This window comes from Caretta caretta, chromosome 10 (genome assembly GCF_965140235.1).
Source record: "Caretta caretta isolate rCarCar2 chromosome 10, rCarCar1.hap1, whole genome shotgun sequence".
Classification (NCBI taxonomy): Eukaryota; Metazoa; Chordata; order Testudines; family Cheloniidae; genus Caretta; species Caretta caretta.
In genome coordinates this window covers 64,452,481-64,475,699 of record NC_134215.1, presented here as the reverse complement: position 1 = coordinate 64,475,699, position 23,219 = coordinate 64,452,481, and the positions used below count along the sequence as shown (strand labels likewise).

Genomic DNA, 23,219 nt, shown 5'->3' with positions numbered 1-23,219 from the left:
ACTGAACACTTTGAAATTCTTTAAAGGAATTCCTTAGCTAAGGTAACAGTGTATGGTGTTTGGTATCTAGAAGAAATTGCATCAATGACTTAACAGACATGGAATTAAAATGCTCTCTGCTACCCACAAAATGTTATGTACTAAAATTTTCAGGTTATTCAGCAGCATATCTGCTCCATAAACAGTGGGAAATGACAAACAGAGTAAGGATCTTTGTGAGAAAGTGTTTACAAAAAAAAAAAATTTAAGAAAAAACACCACTACTTGTTAGGCCACGAGAAGAAAATGACTAGGTGAGAAACACTCTGGAATATTTTTGGTATTCTGGAGAGCAGTTCTTGTAAAATAATACCTACTTTGCATGATTATAAGCATCAATCTCTTCCAGTAATACGCTGTCATTCAAAGAAAAAGATCTGGTCTTTGCCAAGATCTTAAGTACCACTCCTGCTTCAGAGCCAACAAATATGATTGTGTAGTTTTGGTAGGGTCCAGCGGAATGGTCTACAGCAACTGCAGTCAACCTATATCTACCAAAAACCGAAACGCACATAGTTATTCAAAAGAATATTTCTTTTTTTAATGTACAGATGTGACTGACTTCACAAAGATGCCATACCTGACCCGTGTCTTTGTGAACCAGGGCTCCTCGATGACTGATGGAACTGCAGAATCCATCAATGGATGGGATTTGATGAAGGATAAGGTTTCATCCGGGAAATCAATGGAGGTTTTGTAAGCCTCTGCTAGACCATGTTTTGCACAGCAACCAGGTCTGAAAGGAAAGCAACATGTTTTCTCTCTCAATATTTTAGGTAATGAGACAGGGTAAGAAGCATCCTGAAAGAGCAGAGCAGGCTGCAGATGAGAATACTTATGGTCCAAGTGAAAGCCACTTCTTCAGTTTTACATGACTAGATTCTCCAATGTGTCATTGATTTAAAGATAGCAGTTTACAGGAATAATATTATTGTGTCATGAGCAAGAATCTTTTACCTTGGCTTTGGTACTTTGTCTTCGGGTACAGCTGTCCAAACAGAGTCTGGAGTCTTCTGTTCTTTAAATCTTCCTTTGAATACTTTCTCAATGTCATCCATGCTAAAAGCACACACTGCTGAACCAGGGATGCTGTAAAATAAAAAAAAAAACTGGTGCTATTGTAGTCTGAATTCTTGCAACAATCTTAGTTCTAACAGGGAACTGGAGAGCTTCTTTTGATGTTAGGTTGCTCATCTCTCACCTGTTAAGCTGTGTGGTGAATACACCGACAACAGTAGGGACTCCATTGATTTCTATTATGTCTGTGATCGACTGCAGAACATCAAAGTAGAAAAATGAATCCCCGGGAACAGAACAGTTGAGCCGAGCTTTTAGGAATGAAGTCCAGTGTTTTTCCAGCACTCTTTGGGAGCCACCCATGTCATTTTTACATATGCGTGCCACACGGGAATACACAGCCTGTACAGGGGACAAAAGGCAAAGAGATTGGTTTATGAAATGCTATGAAAAATACCCCCATTTTCCAAGGACAATTTTGTTAACAGGAACATTGCAGCTCTATAACTGCTTTTCTGAGTCTGTACAGAAAGGAAGAAAGCAAACAACGTTTAGCTGCCAGTGCATAAGCATTTGAATGCATCACTGAGCCAACACAACACTCCCAGCCTTCCCTCCACCTTTTTTCAAAATCATATTGTTAGTAAGATTTAAAGTCTTTAAATAACCATGTGTAAATGGTTTAGTAATTTACTACAGAATATCTTTCCATGGTGAAGCAGAAGTATCATATGCTATATTAGTATGACAAAGATATTCATTATCTAGAGGCATTAGGGAGCCACCTTTTGACCCCCTCCCCCCCTTTCTTTAACAGTAGGCAAAAACAGAATATCTGCTAATTTCCTAAGTTAAGGAAATGGCAACGCTAAAAGATACCTGTGGAGAACTTTGTTAACAAGACAGGGCAAATGCAAAAAGCTTTAAGGCTCAAGATACCTGACAATTATAAGGATGAAAAAACTGTATCAGCTTTATACCATTAATACAATATGATGTAAACTATATTTGTTGCTGAGGCTATTGTCCATGACAACCATATCTCACCCTGACAAGATTTTTGATACTTCACAGCCGATTGTGACACACTGACTTTATATACCTACCTTGCCTAAATTATTGTGCTCTACAGCAATTTCTCGAAAGAAGAAATAAACATAGTTGCCATATTCTATGGCATGGAGGAAATGTGGTTCTGCAAGAAAGAATGAAGAGAAAGCTGTTTACCTAAAAGAACCATTCAATAAGTATAAGACACTGCCTGCTCTGTGTGACTTAAAGGCTTTCCCTTGGTTACATACCAACTAAAGGGAACTCCAATATTCAAGACACTTTAGGAAGTCCAAATATGGGTGCATTCAAGCTTAAATGAACTTGTAGTCTTTAATGTCAGCTAATGGACTGTAAAAAGGCCTCAAAGGAATTGTATTACAGTGAAGGTCTTTGTTACTACAGATTCATTCATTAACCTATTTAACTGTGAGTGGGGGGGACCCTTACATTTTAAACAAAGATTATGCTTTATCAGCACAAAGTTGCTTTCTTATCCATTTGATCTTGCTATACCAAACATTGCATGTACGTTAACACAGTGTTTATATAAAAACATACTGGCTATGATACACTTGATCCTCAAGGCCAATAAAATTATATCTGTGACATACACAGGAAAGTAATTTTTTCAAAATTACCTTTTATCCATTTGGAATCGTATTTTATTGTTCTTAGGGCAGATCCATCTCCCATGCTGCGGTAAATAACAGCATCACTTGCTAGAAAATCTGCTACTGTTGCTGAATACAATTTCCCATCTAAAACAATAGTCAAACCATGGTATTAATGGGCCATTAATAATACACAGAATTCTTACTAGTCTGTAATCTCTCTTTGTACTGCCACTTTCCCCAAAATTACTCTAACCTATATTTTAACAATTTAGCCTCTAATCCTTTTGAGACCCTTGAGCACAATCTTAGAATCTGAGGCACCGTGACACCTGCAGCTTCTCTGTGCTTTCTTTTAAAGCCCTCTGGCACCTTCTGCATCATTAATCAAAAGTTCTTACCAGCAAAGAGGGCAACGTTGGTTTGTCTGGCATCAAATGGGCATCTTGCCAATCCGCTAATTTCCTCTCCGTCATACTCTAAGGTATTCAGCTAGAGAAGAAAAATAAATTGTTGGTGTCCTACATGCCAGCACGAAGGGGTAACACTACTTTTACATATACCTTAACTCTACATGATGGTTTCTGTCCATTTTTATCTAATATTTCATGACACTCGAGAAAAGAAGCATTCTGCAGTCGTACCAAAAAGCTTAACGATCACAACACAATTACTTTGCAAACCTATAAAACAACAGATTAATTGCATATTATTGAATGTGCTTACCCAGTAGTATCTGCACATGGGGTTAAATGCATTTGTACCACAGACAAACACCATCTCATCATTTCTGGGAACAAAGACTTTAATAAAGTTATGGCATTCATCCTGAAAGAAGAAAAACTTGTATTAAGAACAGATCTCATGCCTGCACTTAGTAGTATTACTTTCTCTGTATATGATAAACATACTTTGTGTTTGCCTTTCATGGCACAGTTCTCTCTGTCCTGCTGTCTCGATCTCCAGGTTAATTTCTGTTTAAATCAAATGAAATAAAAAAGTTTACTTCTTGACTTGAAAATTCCTTAAAAAAAAAATCAAATCACTTTCCTTACATCTACTCACTTTGCTTGGAGTAACTTCTGCCTTGGGAACTTCATTTAAGTTTACTGTATAAACTTGATCCCTATTGGAAACAAGGGCATAAGAGGCATCAAGTGAATGCATGAATATGTTGGATGTATGCATGTTTTTTATTATAGATCTACTTTTTAGGAGACTTGCTAGACAAAGACTATATTTTGAAGCCTTTATTGATTTTCTGAGTAAACACTGGACATTTTTGGTTCCTATTACAGTAATGGTTTTAGATAGCAGCTGTGTTTTTCAGCTATTCAGCTCTTATCTGTCATATATTGTCCAAGCCCAGCTCAGTGTGTCAACATTCAAAAGTTTTAGACTCTTTTCCTATATCCCTGAAGTATCATTCCATGTTTAAAGTGATCAGGACATGTTTTAATCACGGCTGTAATGTAAAAGAAGGAAAATGGTTTAGCATAACGCAGCAACATATTGCTGCCTTTGGCCTTCAAATCCAATTTTTATACCTGGGGCATAGATACTGTTTATTTCTCTGGGAGGTTTCCCCCCCATTCTAATTTTGCAGATTATTTTTTTAATAAATTGCCCACATTAACGCATACCTAGGAAAAAAAAGAATTTAAATCTAATGAACTGACTACAGGAAAATTACCTGCCAGCGATATAAAGTGTGTCTCGAATTTTCAACATCAGTTGAAAGTCCAGCCTGTGTTGAGATTCATTGCCTGAAGGGCGTCCTTTAAATACTGGATATTGCCTTGAATCTGCAAGTAAAAATGGGCTGTCCCATCACTCAGGATTATAGAGCTAAAGAATCAATATACAGCATTGATTAGCTGTATATACTAGGTGTAGAAGGGTTTAAACTAAATTCCTCAAGTAATGTCTTGAATATGAATGAATAAAAGCTAGCCAATGTCAGCAAATATTCTTTTTACTGAAATTGTCGCAGTATTTCTGATTGCTTTTTTTAAAGGAGTAAGAGCCAGTAAATAAATTTGGTGAATTGCAAAAGAATAAACATTTTTACTTGTCTAGATATTAATTAATTAAAATTTCAATGAATCAAAACAACTGTGTAGTGTTTTAAAGGCAAGCAATTTGCTGATTACTTACAATGGTAGTCAACAACATTAATAGGGTCAGCGTCTTCAGGAAAGCTGACAGCTAGGCACCAGGACACAGTCAATAGCATCAGACAAGCACAAAGCAGAAGCAGCCTCATGGCTGGGGAAAAATAGCACCAGCTTCTTGGTAATACTGTTTAATTACCTGTAAAACAGAAATATGGCAATGAGGTTTCAATACTACAGGACAATAGAAGTGACTTCTTATTGCAGAGTGATTTTTTTTTTTAATGTTAGCAGTGGTGGAGTAAACTAGTATTTATGAAAGGCCCCTTTGTGTATGTTGACGGAAAAACTGCTATGTGACAATGTTGACTAAAGCTTTTCTGAATCGTATTGATGTTTGCTAATTTTTAGTCACATTTAGAGATATTTTAGAGGCAGCCGATGAATGTTATCCTAGCTAAATCACAAGGATACATGCAGGCTACTGACTTGGTGAGAACATTGTTAAAGTTGGGATTAGAATTTTAATTAAACTGCTATCTCTTTCCCTTCCCCCATTACCAAATGTCAGCCAACAAAATCCTATCCCATAAACTACCTAAATTTTATCTATTAACATCAAGAGACACATTGTTTCTCATTGTTTCTCCCAAGCCAGCATTTAGATTTAAAACAAGCTTAAATCTAAGTCTAATATTCTTAGGGTTAGATTCACAAAAGGACTACCACTTTAGGCACTTAAATCCCAGAATCAGGCCCCAGCCGAGATTCAGAAAACCCCCACTCAATGCCTGTAGGCATCTAAACTCGATCGGCACCTAAAGTTTTGCAATAAAAGCTCCCTAGGCCCTCTGTGTTTCTTCCTTTGAGCACGCACACAGCAGCTCCACACCAGGTGTCCAGATGCATAAGCCCCAGGGTGATGCATGAACCCGGGACAGATAAGCAGAGGAACACCTAACTGACTTATGGGCCTGATCTAGTAAGCGTGCTCAGACCTTGCCAGTGGATTGGGCCCTATGGGAATCTGGAGGAGCTCCTTCATAACTTTGAGACCAATAATTAGGGTACCTACCTGGGATGTGGGAGACCCCTGGTTCAAGTCTGCCTGAGGGGAAGATGTAATTTGAACTGGGATCTGCCATCTCTCAGGTGAGTGCCCTACCCTGAACACAATATTTTAAAATTCTGCAAGTTTTATTTGTCAATAAATAAATGCAAAGGCTCCAGCATGGCAGCGGGGAGCACAGGCCACTGGCTGCATGCAGGTCAGAGATCATCCTGCAGCCCTACCCCCCTGGGACACAGACTCAGCGGTGAGGCTGCACCCGACCCTGATACAGCACAAGGCCTGGACCTGTCCCAGAAACACCCTAGGGCCCTGCCCCTCTGCACCAGGTGTGAGGCAGGCAGGTTCAACCAGGCAGGATCCAAGTGTGGAGGGGCTCAATGTGGGGGGGAATCCAGCTGTGGGGGTGAGAGGATTCGTTGGGGGCGGGGGGGGTTCCAGATGCAGGGGCAATGGGACTCTCCAGGTGAAGGTGGTTGGGACTCAGCAGAGGGGTCTGGGTGTGGGAGGTCTCGGGGGGGGGGGAGGCTTGGGGGGAGTGAGGCTGGGTGGGATGGGGGTCTGGGTGCAGCTCGTTGGGGTCAGTGGTGTCGGGGGGGGGTCTGGATGTGGGAGTTCGGGGTGGGACATCAGTGTGAGGGTTTGAGTGCAGGGAGCTCAGTGGGTGGCGGGCTGGAGGCAGGGGATCTGGATGCAGCGGGGCTCCAGATGTAGGGTTTGAGGTTCAGTGGGGTGGGATTCAGGTATGGAGGGCTAGGGGCATTCTGGGTGTACGAGGTGAGGCTTGTCAGGGGTATCTGGGTATGGTGGGTTCAGATGCACAGGGGTTGGGTAAATGGGGAAGCTGTTCCCCGTACAGTCATCCCTCCCCACCACAGCTGAGGAGCGATGGGCCAAGAAGCAGAGGAGGATGCTGAGCTTCCTGCTGCTGGGGGAGTTTTGGGGGGATGGAGGGGGGGAAGGGGGTCTGATACAGCCCCAGCCACTCCTTGCAAGGAAAGAGAAAGTCCCATCCTCTCTTGCCTCCAGCCCAGACAGGACTAGCAGCTGATCCCGGCTCAGGGTAGGAGCCACTGGTTGGGGTGTCCCCAGCTCTGCAGTGAGTTACTTCTCTGCCAGCTGCTCTGGGTTCCTGAAACGATGTACCTGCGCAGCTAGGGAGCGGTGTGTGACTGCTCTTGCAGCTTCCCTGTCAGAAAGTCAATTTTCTGCAGGGAAAGCAACAAAATCTGTGGGGGACATGAATTCTGCGCACGTGCAGTGGCACACAATTCCCCCAGGAGTAGTTATGGGATAGTCTAATGTGGAGTGTCTCAGTGGCTCCAGTTAAACCTGTTCCACTTGCATAAATCAAATCAGTGGCGCAGGGAGACCGGACCCTGGGTCTCTTAAGTGAGCGCTGTGACCACCATGCTCCAGAATAATTCTCATGCACTCTCTCTGGCCCCAGTGATTCTTTCATTATCCACAGTGGAACAGCTTCAATGAGGGATAGAATGAGGGAGTCCCATATCAGAATATTGCATAGCGCCATGACTGGAGCACTCATGTGAAAGGTGGCAGATCTCAGTTCAAATCCCTTCTACCCAGGATTGAGGGGGGATTTGAACTGGGGGAGGGGGAAGAGATCCTCACCCAGAGCAGCCTAACCACGTAGCTAAAAATTATGAGGGAGCGCCTCCTCCCATTGCCTGCTTTTTACAGAAATGGCATAGGCACCTAACAGCAAAGGAGGGTTTGCTGCTGAGAATCCCAAGTGTCAGGAAGCACTTCCCTGCAGTCTAGAATTCAGTGCCTATCTGCAAGAGAGGCGTGGGGTTTAGCTTACACCCCTTGCTTTGGCACCTCCCATTGGTGAGGAGCTGCCTAGCACTAGGGTTTTTGTGAATCCCGTTCTCAGGCATCTCTCTCTCCCCATGTGTTGTATAGGGAGTCTGATTCAGGCTTTGTGACTTCAGGGTTTTCTAGGCACCTAAACGTTAGGCTTGGTGATGCTGGCTACATAGTGACCACACCTAGGTTTCTTTGAGATTCTTGCCCTCAATGCCTGACACTCTATTCCCGTGTCCCTTGTATTTACATGTGTGCAAGGTGAGCACCATTCTGATTTGGTAGTGTTTGTCACTCACTTGGCACTTCCTTTGCATTGGTGTGCAATGTGCAGAGCAATGGAGAGAATCAGTCCCTGAGAATGTATTTCCCCCACCCAATTCTATAACTAACTAAATAATGCGGATAATTATGTGCAGATGTGGCAGCATTCAACTTTTATTTTGATAAGGCCCATGTATAATATCATTTTTTATTTTTATCAATTTAAATGTTCAGTTATGCAAAATTATGGGTTTTAAGCATTTTTTCAATTTTTTAAATTTAAGTTTTCAGAGCTGTGGGAAATTATGAGTGGGGGGGGGTCAGACAGTAATTGTTTAATGACAGTAGACGCTAAGATTCAAAAAGTTAAAGCTTTATAACCATTACAACACAAAATGTGAACATCATGTCAAAATACACAAAGTCAATTATTTAAATCATACTCTGCAAGTTCTCAAGAAGCATTTTCCTTACTTTGTCTCTCTGTAAATTTTGATTATCGTCCCTGGAAATATTTTTTCATTGGTTTGTCGTGTCCAACAAAACTGATCTTTACCCAATATTTACCGATTAAAAATCTAATCTTTCCACGTCTGATTATGTAGCACCTTGTTTAGTCTCAGGCGCCCAAAAGATTGTACAGTATGTGTTGAGATCATGACATACATCATAGAAATGCAGTACCAGCACTATGCAATGATGCTTTTGAGGGCAAGTGAAATGCAATTTGGGCAAGATGCAAGAAAACATGTCTCAAGGATTTTTAATGACCACACATAGTCTGGGCATAGGTTTTATTTCATATTAGAAACATGGCAACTGCAGTACTATACCTCATAGCAACTTACCAAAGCATTAGTTCAGTTCTGAGTTGCAGGTACAAATCTCTATTGATTTAATCATGAACACTATGTTCTGCAGTTGTGGAAATCACTTATTCTAGTAAATTATTTGTTTTAGGAAAATAAAACCAATCTCCTGATTCCTAATATTTCTGCAAACCAGTTAAAATGTGTGTAAGTGCTACTGAAAGTTAGGGTGCTTAGGGTGAAAAGTTGGTGTCACTCCCAATATTGGTTCTGTGCAAGGATTGTTCAGTGCATATGGCCGCTGACCCGAGTGAGCTCATGCTGGACTAGGTGAGACCAGCGTAGATGGAGGTAGTATTTGGCAATGGGAAGTGTAGATGAGGTCCTATCCATTACACAGTGACCTGGAAAAGATACATTTTTAACTGTTAATGATGCTTCTGCATCTCAAGTCCACCAGTCCAGAACTGATGGGTCGCACTCTCAGGCAAGATTGATAAGCAGCAGTGACTAATGAACACTAACAATTCCTGACACTGTCCTTGGCTTGACACAGCCTCCTCATATGAAACATCTAGCATTAATTTGCTAGTGAATGCACTTAAACATACTGGAATTAATAATGTTAGTCAAACTAGTTCCTTCTTGTTCAAGTATGCATCAGAGTGAGATACTGCAGCTTGGTGGCTCTGAGATACATTCTTCTTTCTGCAAACAGAACTCTGGCTCTTACAAGCTTTGAATACCGATCCTATTCTCAAGACTAGGAAAAGAATGAGGAGAGGCATCAGAGACCTCAAACTGTAGTAGGTCAAACACAACTGATACAAAGGCAAAATGACTGGTAAAGAACCTTGTAGAATTCCTCTCCTGAAGCCTCCATTGACTCAGGAGGAGGCCTAGGGTGAGTGGAAGGGCCATCAATTCTAACTGACCACAGAGCTTTTTTTGGTAAGTAGGATTTAGAAATACACTAGCTGGATGGATCAGGAGATGCATCAACTCTATGTGCCTCACATCATGAATTTTTGGAGCCCTTGCCCCTTCCACAAAATAAACACATTCTGAGATTTCTGGAATTCCCAATCTACCATGGAGACACTTCTGGGATTGTGGGCATATTAGACACAGGAAGAATTTCTTCCTCCCAGCCCCCCAACCCAAAACAATCAGGGAAAATGTCTGAACAAAGGTCACATGAAACCTTGATGTAATCTCTGTTACAAAGAAGAGTACTTGAGACAGGGCCTTTTTTTGGCTTGAGAGAAATTAAAAAAACAAAATGACAGTCAAGAACAAAGGGCAGCTACATGTGTGCTGGTCAAAAATTACAGCGATTTAAAAAAAATAACTTTGCTAAAAGGAAGAGACCCCCTCCATCCCCTCCCCCCCCCAAAAAAAATTAAATTAAAGGATGAACAAAGTGAGAATCAGTCTTCTCAGTAACACATTAAAATCTAGGAGGTAAAGAGAAGTGTAATGCTAGTGGACGAGTCCTCACATAGAAATTTTCGAGGACAAAGATGGATAAACCCACATTTAACTCTTCCTTGGGCAGAGAGCATTGATCCAAAGATGGAAACTTTATGCAAATATAAAAAGCTGGGAATTTTTATGTTTGATAATCCCTTCTAACCCAACCTCGCCTCTCACAAACCCTTATCAGGGGAAGATGAGAACGGCCATACTGAGTCAAACCAAAGATCCACTTAGCCCAGTAACCTGTTTTCCAACAGTAGCCAATTTCAGGTGCTCGAGAGGGAATGAAAAGAGCAGGTAATCATCAACTGATCCATCCCCCACATCTACTTCTATGTAAAGATCTTTGTCATGAAGAGGGAGGAGATCCAACAGGGAAAGCTTGACTCAGTCACCTGTGATTGTAGAGTTAAAGGTTTCTTTATTACTCAGTATATTAAAAGCATGGAAAGAAAATGAGTATCAGCTCGCACTTCCAATATGTGTAGGAGGGAAAGGGCAGCCACTTTGTGAAGGTATTTGGATCTACTATCACACTTTTGGCAGCCTTGACACAAACAGATTGAGATCAGGACTGCCGGGAAGGAATAAAACCTGACCATAGACTGTTCCTGGGATGAACAGAAAATGTACTCAACCTCGCCACCAGCACACAGGCTTTGCCAGCCAGGTAAATACTTCTGTCGCACACAGATATGCTATTGTGAAACTCACACATAATTCTTACCTCATTCAACCCTGTTAATGGAGGTCTGTGGAGGACTATACAAATAGAAATGCTGAGGAATTTGTTTCACCAGAATCACCTGATTATGAATTATTGGAAATATCTGCCCAGAAGAAAATTTAGAGCTCAGTTACGCTCCTGATTCTTTTCAGCCAGGCTTCAAACTGGTCTTTGATTAATTTTGCCTATTAATTGTAGCACCAACGTTTTTGCTCTTATAATTTATTGTAAATTGCAAATATTGGTAGCAAAAGTATTTCTAGCCCCATTTCACAGAGGGGGAGTTGAAACAATGACAGATTAAAGCCAGAATTTTCACAAAGGCTCAGCATCTACAACTAGGGGCAGATTTTTCCAAAGAGCTCAGCAGCCCATAAGCCCCTCTGAGAACAATGGGAGCTACTAGGTTTTACGGTCAGATTTTCCCCAGATGTCAGGTGACTTGTCCAAGGTCATACATAAAGTCTGTGGAGATGGGAATTTAACCTAGATCGTCTGGGCTCCAGTTCAGTGCCTTAACTAGAATTTGCAGGTACTAAAATACAAGGATAGTTGTCTGTTGGTGCAAACTTTCACCTGTAAAAAGGAAGCTGGCCTGGGTGAAATCCTCCCTGGCTATTTCACAGCCAGTAAAGGGCTGGCTGTGCAAAAAGCAAGACATTGCCCCAAATCTTTAGCTGACTATTTGTGGCTAGTTCCTGTCATTCTTCAATGAGATTGCCACCTTTCACTTCTTCATTGATGGAATCCAATACTATTTCCCTTAAAAGTTGAGCCTGGCTTCAAACAATCACATTTAACAGGGAAAAGGTCTGTGTTCCTTATCCATTCATCTACCCAAAACTTTGTCAATTTATGGGTGACATTCCATTAATCATTGTTGCATGTTTCTGCCATGTAAAAGGAAATGGGGGAAGGGAAAGTGAGCCAGCTGTGGCGAGGCAATAATTAAATAAAATAGATTAAAACCAAACTGACAAATGTTTCCCTCTAAAAATCACAGCCAAATTTCTTTATACTACCAATATTTCATAAATTACCAAGCACAGACTGGGATATGTGGGGGAGGAGGTAAATGAAAATGCACTTCAGGCCAGGTTAGAAAGAAACAAACCTAGCTACTAATCAGCCTTAAATGTCCTCTAGGAGGGAAAAATGAAACTGAGTAATAAATGAAACTTGGGGGTTAAAAAAGCTACTATATTGAAAAGTATTAAATGAGGCTTTGTCAAACTTTGCCATTTTCTTTCTTTCTGCACTTAGCACAGAACAAAGCCAGGTGTTATGAGGTCAGCAAAGGGATTTCTTCGGGAGAAATGGTGTGTCTTTGAAGTGGGGCACCATATTACCAGATTACTACCACTTCAATACTAGGTTCTAGTCTGGCAAAGTCATCAGGGTTTTGTTGTTTTGTTTTTTTTTAAACTAGCCCCTGAGGTTTCAAGACTCACTTCTGTATAAATCTGGAATTTGCCTGCTGGTTCAAAGTTTGAGAAGCACCAAGATTTTCAAATGAAGGTTCCTTGAGAAACTAACACGTACATATGACTATACCTGTGAGTACAAATAGGTATGCGTGTGTCATTGAGTGTGCAGGTGCTTTTCTGAAGTCCTGATGCATGCGCGTACACTTTTGAGGGTGCACCTTTTGAAAAAAGCTTTAAACTTGTTCATTCCAATAACAGCGCAAATGTAAAGGTCTGTTCCAGGTCCAATTTGCCTCTGTTGCTGCTGGCTCACGGATGCTCAACAAGTTTCTTGGGCTCCACAACTGTGAATGCTGCTCCCCATTCCAAAGGGGAATGGACACTCTTTCTAGAAGTCTGAGTACACCTAATGCAGCATTCTACAGCCACTCTGTGGCATTCTAGTATGGTAATCAGGCTCTTGACAATGGTATTGAGGGGACTTGCTGAGCATATTCCTGGATGGCTTTTTGGGAGATGAGTTTTGTCTGGAAGACAATGAGTGAAATCCTGTCCCCAGTGAAGTCAAAGGTACTTTTGCCAGATTTCAGTGGGGCCAGGATTTCTCACTGTATGTTCAACCTGTGTGTGTGTGCGATAAATGGCCCCTGGTGAGATGGCAGAAGAGCTTGAGAAACTGAAGTAGTAGGGTGCAGGGGAGAAGAGATGCAGCTCACTCCCAAGGAGTAAAGTGGGGTTTTTGTTTGGGGTTGTTGGATTTTTTTTTGTTGCCTTCTGTGGCAGGCCATCCTTCTCAGGGACTTTGGAAACTTTTTACTAGATCCAGGTCCTAACAGATAAAGCCAAACATGTTAAAGTTAAACCTGATTCTCTGTTGCCCAGCACCCTTGTGCAGTGGGTGTGTGAAGTGGGTGTACCGTGTTACTAAATCAGAATAGTAGAGTTTTAAACCCTCTGTGGCAGGTGTAAATGACTAACAAGGTCCAGGCTAATGGCGAATCAGGCCCAATATATCTGTAGATGAACTTTGAAAACACTGTATTCTATAGATTCCAAATTAAAAGATGAAAACTGTATAGTCTAGCGGCCTGAGCACAGGACTGGGGGCAGAAATTCCTGAGTTTTAATCCTGGGTGTGTCATTGTGGCCATGGTTAATCTCCCAAAGTCTCTATTTCCTGTTTTGTGAAATGGGGATGATAATGTTTACTTCCTATACCACAGGAGCCCGTGTAAGTATTCAGTAGTTTTTATGCAAATCTCTTTAAATGGTTTTACGCAAAACTCTGTACGTGCGAACTATGGTTAATTTTACAATCAAAGGGCCAAATTTTGATCTTAGGCCTGGTCTGTACACAGATTTTTGTACTGGAATGACTATGTCTGCTAGCGGGTGTGATTCTGCTCCCCCCCGATAAAGTTATACCGGTATAAAGAAATCCCATTCAAGACACCAACTTGTCATACAGGAAGGGGAATCAGCGATACCAATATAAGGCATCTTTTTACTAGTATAAGTGTGTCCACACAAGAGGGAGGGTTATACTGATTTAACTATACTGGTATAGTTAAGGTATAATTATTGAAGGTAGACAAAAGTTGGTTTCTTCCATGGGATTTCTTTCATGTGTGTTCCTTGTAATATGGATTGACTTCAGTGATTCTGCATGCACGTTACTGAGGGCAACATTTGGCACAGGGTGTTTATTCTACTAAGTCTCACATGTTGGCTGTGCTATGGTAAATCCATATTTAAAAGCTTGATAACATTAGCCCATTTTGGCTATCAAATAAAGAGTGGAGAAGGGGAATATTCCGGCCTTACAATACGAAGTCACATACTGACACTATTCTTGTTGCCCTTGAGCTTACTTGAAGACTGCGTAGAATTAAACACATCAGTCATAAAATGAACTGAAGAAAATGTGTTTAAGCTATTGACAATATAAATGCACTTTTGAGATGATGGCTCCTCAGTTTTATCCTGCAATAAATACACACACATTCATATTTTTTTGTGGGGACAATTTTTATAAAATTTCTGGAGAAATTTAGTATTTGGAGCCAGGATAGTAACTGATTCTGAAACAGCAAATAGAAGATCTGTCTCTTTAAGATACTGCCTGACTTGTTTAATGGTGTCTGCATCAACACTTCTTGATCTATGTCCAAGTAAAAAATGTTTAATATTAAAGTGATGAAACCATAGTACTGAATATCACAGGTTTGATCTTAATTGGCTTATAGTATTTAGTTACACTTCAGTTGTTTGCAGGCTTTTAACATTACAGAGAGAGCACACATCCCTTTAGTCTAAAAGAAAATGATAGAATGCTTGCTAAATAGCTAGGGCAGTGATTCTCAACCAGGTGTACGCATAGAAGTCTTTCAGGGGGTACTCAACTCACCTAGATATTTGCCTACTTTTGCAAGAGACTACATAAAAAGCACTAGCAAAGTCAGAACAAACTAAAATTTCATACATACAATGAATTGTTTATACTGCTCTATAGTATACACTGAAATGTAAGTATAATATTTATATTCCAATTGATTTATTTTATAATTATATGATAAAAATGAGAAAGCATTCTTTTCAGTAATAGTGTGCTGTGACACTTTTGTCTTTTTATGTCCGATTTTGTAAGCAAGTAGTTTTTAAGCGAAGTGAAACACGAGGTATACAAAACAAATAAAAAACAAATCAGATTCCTGAAAGAGGTACAGTAGTCTGGAAAGGTTGAGAGCCACTGGGCTAGGGTGACTTATACAAATGCTCAGAGGTTGATTAGACACACTTTGAGGACTGAACTCTCTTGTGATCAAAAATTTACTCAAACAAGGCAGTTTCAGCACAAAATGAAATAAGATGTAGACCAAAACATACGTGATCCCTTCAATTATTGTTCTTTATGCTGGTTTTTGACTTGTTACTCCATTTTCTGTCCTTTGCCAGGGCAGTACACATGTTCTACAGTAGAAACCAAACTTTGTTTTGAAGCTGTATCTGCTGCCAGAGCTGTTCTCTATGTTATATAGCTCCCGTGGGACTTACTCCCTTTGACGGTTTACCAGAGTCTGAGCTTGGTGACAAAGTGCAAGGTACATTTGCTTATGCACTATTCTGATTGGTTTCAGAGAAGCAGCCGTGTTAGTCTGTATTCGCAAAAAGAAAAGGAGGACTTGTGGCACCTTAGAGACTTACCAATTTATTTGAGCATAAGCTTTCATGAGCTACAGTGAGCTGTAGCTCACGAAAGCTTATGCTCAAATAAGTTGGTTAGTCTCTAAGGTGCCACAAGTACTCCTGTTCTTTTTGAGTATTCTGCTTAACCATCTTAACAGACCTATATTTTACTAATTTAAACTGCTTGCCTTGGACTGAGACTGCTCTCTGATATGATGAATTTATTGGTTACAGCACCCAAGCAGTATGGTAGGAAAATGAAGGGTGGATTTTGGTGTGTAGCTGCTTTGTTTTTAAAAAAGTGTCATATTGCCAGCCCTGGAGATGTAGGTTTTCCATTTATTCCCAGAATAGGTGCAGCCAAGACAGCAAAAATGCTAGCTTCTACTCAGTGCTCTGGCCTAGACCTGCAGAGACCAATCCTACCAGCAAGATAATAGTTTAGGGTCCATCGATACTCAGGTATTTTTCTTTTTTCTGTTTTATTTTCAGCTCATAAACCTGTGTTTCATGAGCTGCATTAAGAGTTAACTTCCATGTTCCTGTGATTTTTAAATGGATGTCAGAGTTGCCCAGCGTTTTCCATGGGTGCCTGTCTTTTGGTGTGCAGTTTCTTTGAGACTGAAATCTAAAGAGTTTCCACGCTCTCTAATGATGATGCAAATATTTATATGATTAGATATAGGCTTTAATATAGATTTAGAAACAAACAAAAAGACTGAAGCAAAAGTGAACTAATACCTTTCATGGCTGGAGACTTAAGTTTCAAATGTGAATGGGAGTCACAAGTGAAAGAAATAACTGTTTTTATACAAGACCTATAGTGCTTGATTTTATATTACAACACTACCATTCATTTCAGCATGGTTAGCAGTCCTTGATAAGGAGAGCTATGGGCCAGGTATAAACCAGTGTGTGCAAGTGAGGATACAATGTAGATCTAAGGTGCAATTTATTCAGCTACAGCATCATCAGTTTCTCTCTTTCATGAGCACTACCATCTTTCAACACTGGAGAAAATGGCTCCTCCCATGAACAGCACTCCCTAGGACTACCAAAAGTATCAGCACTGCCCACTAGCACCTTGGGCCAGCACATGAGGGACGAGTGAGGGTTGGGTATGCCTGCAGGAGAAGGAGGCTGAGATGTTCTGATATGGAAAGGAGGGTATTTGAAGAGGCCCATAAGTGCCTCCAAAGTAGGATGCTGAGGAGTGAGAGAATTGCACTGTGGAGGAGGCATATCTGTTGTCTAACAGCCCGTGGCCCAGACAATGTAGCGCTGAATCTTGCTTCATGAAGAATATCCTCCTCCACACCTCTTCCCTATCCCAAACCTCTTGCATTGTATTGCTGACCCTGGCTGGGGTGGTGGCGCTGATGGAACATACTGCAGCTGCTGGATGTCAGGGCATCTGCTGGTGGAAAGGTCGTGGTATGGCTGTTGGCTAGAAGGGTGCTGGTTGGGAGTGCTGCTTTGGGATGGGCTCACAGGAGTGCCAGCACTTCAAAGAGGAAGTAAATGGCTGGTAGAAAAGGTGAAGGGAAAGAGAAGAATCATTTATGGCAACAAACAGGTCACAGCCTCCTAAGCACCTTTGGAGCAGGGTTACTAGTATACACATTGAAGGCTGAATTTTTAGCCAGCCTCAAATTTTGCCCACACCCTTGATTTAGCCTGTAAAAATGGGTGAACAACTGTTTTGAATATTTGTTGGCCTCTTCTATGAACTAATCTAATAGTTGGTCACTAAACTGACCCATTGGGATATGCAAAACACGTGCTCTGCCACTTCTGTCAGACCAGTCAACTGCATTTGCAAATGCAGGCGTGAAAAAGTATACAAAGCTGGAGCTTAATCTTAACTCTTCATATTATCTTGTTGAGTGTTAAAGATTAACTACAACGGGGAAAGAATGTTGTACGGAATGTTTCTCTTGTGCTAGAGAAGAGAATGCACTATGAATTATATTCTTCTGTCTCATGGGTTATTTAAACTTTTGTGTAATTGTTTACCCTGTTGCTTTTATTTACTCTATGACATCAAAAAGCATTAATTTACCATGTGACATTTCATATTTATAATTTGAGACACAGTGCATAAAAACATGGAAATCTGGTGAAGGCAAACCAATTTTATAGCATGTACTGTGCAATTGTTTTGCAGCATTGCCCTCAAGTGTAAAGTCTCTTACATTTTTTAAATTGTCTAATCAAATGCAGACTCTGTTCCAGTCACGCTAGATTTTCACATAATGGCAGAAAACTATTTCTTTTTAGCTTAGCACTGAACATTTGGATCACATTATTACATTTGCTACTTTTGTTGTCTGTGAGTGTATATTTGCAAATGGATCATATACATGCTCACGCACACACTCCGCGAGAGAGGGGGATTCATTATTGTGCTGTGACCCACTGCGGGATAGTCCTGGTGCAAAAGGCCATCTGCAGGAACTGTAAAGTCGGCTCTTCTCCACCCTAATAGGAGGCACCTGCAGTGGGAGAAGGTGGGGTTTCAGAGACTGAAGGAGGAATGGTAGGTGTTCTTGCATCACTGTAATGTCTCTTTGCAACAGGGGCACAATTTAGGGCAGCTGTAGCCTATACATGGGGCCAGCGTGTACCAGCTGTCTTAGGTTCTTATATCTATCACCCACATCATTGTAGTATCTGAACATCTCCAAATCTTAAATGTATGTATCCTCACAACATACTTGTGAGGTAAGGAGAAACTTATACCCATTGGGAAACTGAGGTGCAGAGAGGATAAGTGATTTGTGCAAGGTCACACTGGAAGCCTGTAGCAGAGAAGGGAACTGAATCTGGACCTTCTCAGTTCTTAGCTAGCACCCTGACCACTATACCATCCTTCCTAGCTCCCAGCAGACCGTGAATAGGGGAGGCACAAACCACTCCCCTCAGCTGTTGTGTTACAAATAGCACCAGCACAGAGATTAATTTGGAGCTGTGTGAATGAACAAGTACATCTGACCCAAACAGAATACACACGTGCTGACCCAAACAAAATACACACATGCATGCGTATATATCTCTCTATAACTGCATGAAACAACTATATGTATGCTGCAAAAAATGAAATAAATATATGGCCATAGTTTTTCCATGGCAGGCCACTGCTCTATCCAGTCCAGTATCCTGTCTTTGGCAGGGAGCAAAGCCTAATGCTTCAGGAAAACACCATTCACTGCACACCTAGAAAAAACTTGTATAGTTGTGTATAAAGAGCAAAAATTCCTATCCTACCCTCTGCAGGGAATCAGATTAATCCCTGAAGCATGTGATTTGATTATCCTTGTCCTAGGTTATCATTAAATCAAAATATGTATTGCTAAAAATATCTGCATAGCATTTACATTATGAAAGTATATGATTTAGTCAGCAAAAACAAATGACTAATCTTTGAGTCACATGTGTTGGATTTAAGGAGGTGTCATGGAGAAGCAGATCTTCGCAAATTGAACTAAACCATTCAACTCTGTAAACTGATTTTTTTCTTATTACTCCTTTCATGAGGCGCCTGGGGACATTGTTCCCTCACTGTTGAGAACTTTAACACTCTTATCCCTACCTATCACCTCAGTGCCCTTTCTCCAGGTGGTAATACACAGAATAGCTATATTTGCAAAAAAAAACCTGGCACTTAGCCAACTTCAGGGAATGGAGAGTGATTCTGTACTGGTTTGCTGATTATCTGATCCTAGACATTGAAAGCATCACTTCTGTAAATTCCCAAGCCTGCTGCAGCCAGGGTGATAGTAAGATCTTATGCCCATCCATTTAATTGTGTGCTATTCAACTGTGGAGACATGCACGGCAGATGTGTCCCTTTAAAATTTTTTTAAAATACAGCCTACAATAATGGGCAGAGTAATGGCTACTTTACAAATACTTTAATGTTTTCAAAACCAGCTAAGGTTTTATACGATCCTGAAGTTTTATATGTATGCTTAGGATCTTATTCTGGCATTTGAAATTTAAATATATATATAATTTTTTTCTCCTTTGCAGCCTCCCAGAACAACCCAAAGCACACACAGGCACACTGGTCCCTGGGTAGTGTTTGACTGAAGGATTGAAGGAGGATTTCACATATGAGTATGATAATTTTTTTCTGACTCTATGACTATTGTGTGTCACAGTACATAGTGGGGTAACAGCAACACTGTCTGTCCATGTGGTGATATTCCTAGGGCCTGAATAACTGCAGTGCCAAAAAACATCCTTGGGAAAAGGGACCAGAGCACACTATGGATCTTCACATGCCAATACGGGGGAGGTGAATCTCAATAAGGCCCTAATGCAGAGATGCTTTTAGAAAAGTGAGATAAGTACCATTTGTTTTATGGCACTGTAAACTCTGAGGGGAATGCTACCAATGGGAGGGCCTGGGACATGATCTTGCACATTGCTACTACTCAAGATACTACAAGAGGGATGTTGTCACAGTTATTTCATCTGAAGAAAAGAGATGAACTGTATGGCTTGTGTTTAAGAAAAGCCTGTACAGAAATGGCAGAAAACAACATTATTCAGTAATTACCCATTATTCAAGAAGAATATCTGTTTGTAAATATGACCTCTGTAATGTTACCAGGGTCAGACAGACCAAGGGCAATCTGCTGTGTAAGTGTATAAATCAAAGCTGTCTAGCGACTGATTTAATTTACAATGTTCTTCAATATTCTGGACAGAACAAATGTCACTCGCTTGCTTAAATCCTGTGCTCCTCCCCTTTTTCCACTTCCTCCCTCCCTCCCCCCCATTTTTTGATAACACCTCTTGACCTCCCTGCTTCTTGAAATAAGAATTAGATGCTAGGAGGAAAGCCATGGATTTCCACCAAGAGACAGCATGTTAGACCAACTTGTTTGAATTATGCTAACATCCCAACAAGTAAGATTACAATAGAGCCCTCACTCTATTTACCTGCTGGTTACCTGGCTTTCTTAGCACAATTCAGGAGTAAAGCAATACATACTGGAATTTATGTAGTTATTTTATATTAAGTACCTAAATCTGCAAAACAAACTTAGAAAAGCATCTGTTGAAACTATTAGATTCTGGGCACTGATTCTGCTAAATCACATGTTTCCCGTTGTGGAAGGAAAAGAGCTTTTGCAATAACATGTAGAATACATGGAACAATTCTTCTCTTTCTTTCTGTGCTCTTTGGCAGTTTGACTGACTGAATCAAAGCAAGTTCTGCTCCTTTATCTTTTTTCAAAATATGCCATAATCTCCAAACTGAAACCAAGTAGGATTCGAATAAAATGTTCTCTTTCAAGTAATAACTGAATTAATAATCACACTCTAAGCAACAGATTGAGATCCTGAAGCCAGATTTTTTTAAATTGTCCACTGGTGCTATTTATTTCTAGCGACCATTTTGTGACTTTTCTGCAGGTGTGGCCACTGAGCTGCCTCAGGGCAGGGCTAAATCTGCCAAACAAAAGAAACTTCATGTTCTGGATGTTAACTTTAGTTACCATAGCCAGACAATGCTGCCAGTGGTATGGAAGACAAAATTGCTGTAGCCAGCTGTGCTGTTCACAGTCGGATGGCTTCTGTGTAGCTCCAAATGGTTATGAAGCCAGTAGCCTGTTGTGGCCAAGGACAGAATGATGAATGTTCTACACACAGTGTCCAAGTAGAAAGAATGGCAGAAGTTCACTTCAGGGTTGTTAAAATGCTAATCTAGTTTAGTTAACAAAAGCCTAATGGAACAGAAATGTTAGGGAAATAAACACACCTCATATGTTACATATGTACACTCCAGATTTGATCTCTCTAGTTAGACAAACATTTGCCTTTGGAAGTTAGACAATTTAACAGTTTTCTTGTTTGAATAAACTGAATCAACTTTTGTTATTAGCTGTACTATAATTACTGTCAAGGCACAAGAAGGGAAAGTGGACTAAGGCAGACAATACAGCTACTGAAAACAGCATCATAAAGCTAGCAATATGATTTTCACTGAACATTTCTTTCATGTGACATGAGAACTTGAACTTGAAGCTGGCAGCTATTCACAGAACAAGTAACAACTTAATAAAATGGCTTAGACGGATTTTAACTGGAACTGCAGCAAGCTTATCTAATGCATAAAAAGAGATAATCTGTTCTAACAGCAGTTTTGATTACATCAACATTTGAACCGTTTTAATTACATATAGGACTGCTTGTATTACCCAATGCAAATATTATGCCTTCCATCTTTTTCCTTAACTGTTCCTGGAGCAAATGATTAATTTATCCAATAGCAGGATATACGTTTACATTTCTTACTGGAATTATACACCCCTTTATTTCCTTATTTAGTTGCTAAGCAAAAAATAGGGCAGTCTCCCCTCTATCTCCTGTGTTTATTAATCAAAGCAAAAAAACAAAAATGTTTGTTGGGAAATATTAGGGACCAGCTATGTAATAAACAAATAAAGCAAGTACTTCCTTGGTCTTTCAAGGCAAAGACAAAAATTGAAGCAAAGCTACTTTTTATCATTTTACTCACTATAACATTCATGGTGAGAACTGGCCATATCCACATATGCTCTTCATGTGATTTCTTGCTAGAGATTTTTGTTTGTTTTTCAGAAAGAAGAATAACCAAGCCATTTTCAATATGTATATAAAAAGGGGCTGTAGCCTACTGCCACTGAAGCCAATGGCAAAACTCCTATTGCCATCAATGTGAGCAAGACCCATTCCTGTGTTAAGTGCAGTAATTTAAAAGATGTATCTAATCAGACCAGCAGTTGTGACAATTAGTCATACCTACATGGAGCCTTGTAGTTTAAGATTTTTTTAAGTGACTTTTTACTACTACTTCTTTACCATCCTGTATCTCATTTGATGGTACATATCTGAGCTAGAACCTGTTTAGGCACAGGGAATTGAACACATAATTAGGCATTCTCTCTAAATGTGTGAACTTCATAAAACTAGATCAAAGTTCTAGCAGTTCCAAGGGCTAAGGCGTTTGCTGTCACAATCAGATCAAATCAGCCATACAAAAGAGGCAGAAATGTTAGATGGTCCAACTAAAAGGGCATCAATGATTGAAACAAATGCAGCCACACAGCTGGCTTGTGGAGCTGTGACAAGGCTGGTCACTGTATTCCTAGCACACCCTCCTACATCACACAAAGCATGTTTAGATGATGATGATATCTTTGTTGCATCCTTAGCAGAAATGAACAGAGGTAGTGACAGACTGCAGGATATGAAGAAGAATGGTAGTTCAATGTAACTAAAGATGCAGATGAAAGTGAGCAGCCTGTTAAATAACCCAATTTAAAGCCTCTGGGTTATAGTTTTGGCTCTCCTTTGAAAACAAATTCAATCTACTTAATTTAAAAATGCGAGTAAATTCCTAATGCAAACTCTTTCTTTCCATTTTTAAAACAGCTGAGTATATTAGTTTCTATAAAAAGTGTTAAAGTTTACGATTATATAGAGAAAAAAATCACAGGGCTCATCTGGCAATTTCCATTTGTCCAAGCCAGAGTAAATGTTTATACAATATCTGCCAACATAACAGGATATACCTGTCACTCACTACATTAAACATGAT

At 40.3% G+C, this 23,219-nt stretch overlaps 1 protein-coding gene across 19 annotated transcripts in view; it reads right to left on the bottom strand.

Annotated features, from left to right (window-relative positions):
• The window catches only part of SEMA6D (semaphorin 6D), a 289,642-nt gene that overhangs the window by 10,271 nt on the left and 256,152 nt on the right, over positions 1 to 23,219 (bottom strand). For 16 of the 19 annotated variants that reach the window (XM_048866514.2, XM_048866525.2, XM_048866523.2 and 13 more), the window contains 12 exons: positions 4,878 to 5,033; positions 4,414 to 4,525; positions 3,786 to 3,846; positions 3,632 to 3,694; positions 3,447 to 3,548; positions 3,122 to 3,212; positions 2,748 to 2,867; positions 2,163 to 2,251; positions 1,241 to 1,458; positions 997 to 1,128; positions 620 to 775; positions 357 to 530 (listed from right to left, as the gene is read on the bottom strand). In XM_048866514.2, the coding sequence (XP_048722471.1) occupies positions 357 to 530; positions 620 to 775; positions 997 to 1,128; positions 1,241 to 1,458; positions 2,163 to 2,251; positions 2,748 to 2,867; positions 3,122 to 3,212; positions 3,447 to 3,548; positions 3,632 to 3,694; positions 3,786 to 3,846; positions 4,414 to 4,525; positions 4,878 to 4,986 (1,427 nt within the window). In that variant the 5' untranslated portion in view covers positions 4,987 to 5,033. Of the gene's footprint in view, positions 1 to 356; positions 531 to 619; positions 776 to 996; positions 1,129 to 1,240; positions 1,459 to 2,162; positions 2,252 to 2,747; positions 2,868 to 3,121; positions 3,213 to 3,446; positions 3,549 to 3,631; positions 3,695 to 3,785; positions 3,847 to 4,413; positions 4,526 to 4,877; positions 5,034 to 9,112; positions 9,211 to 18,000; positions 18,121 to 23,219 lie in introns of those variants that run through there. The other 3 variants (XM_075133095.1, XM_075133100.1, XM_075133096.1) reach the window with 2 other exon arrangements.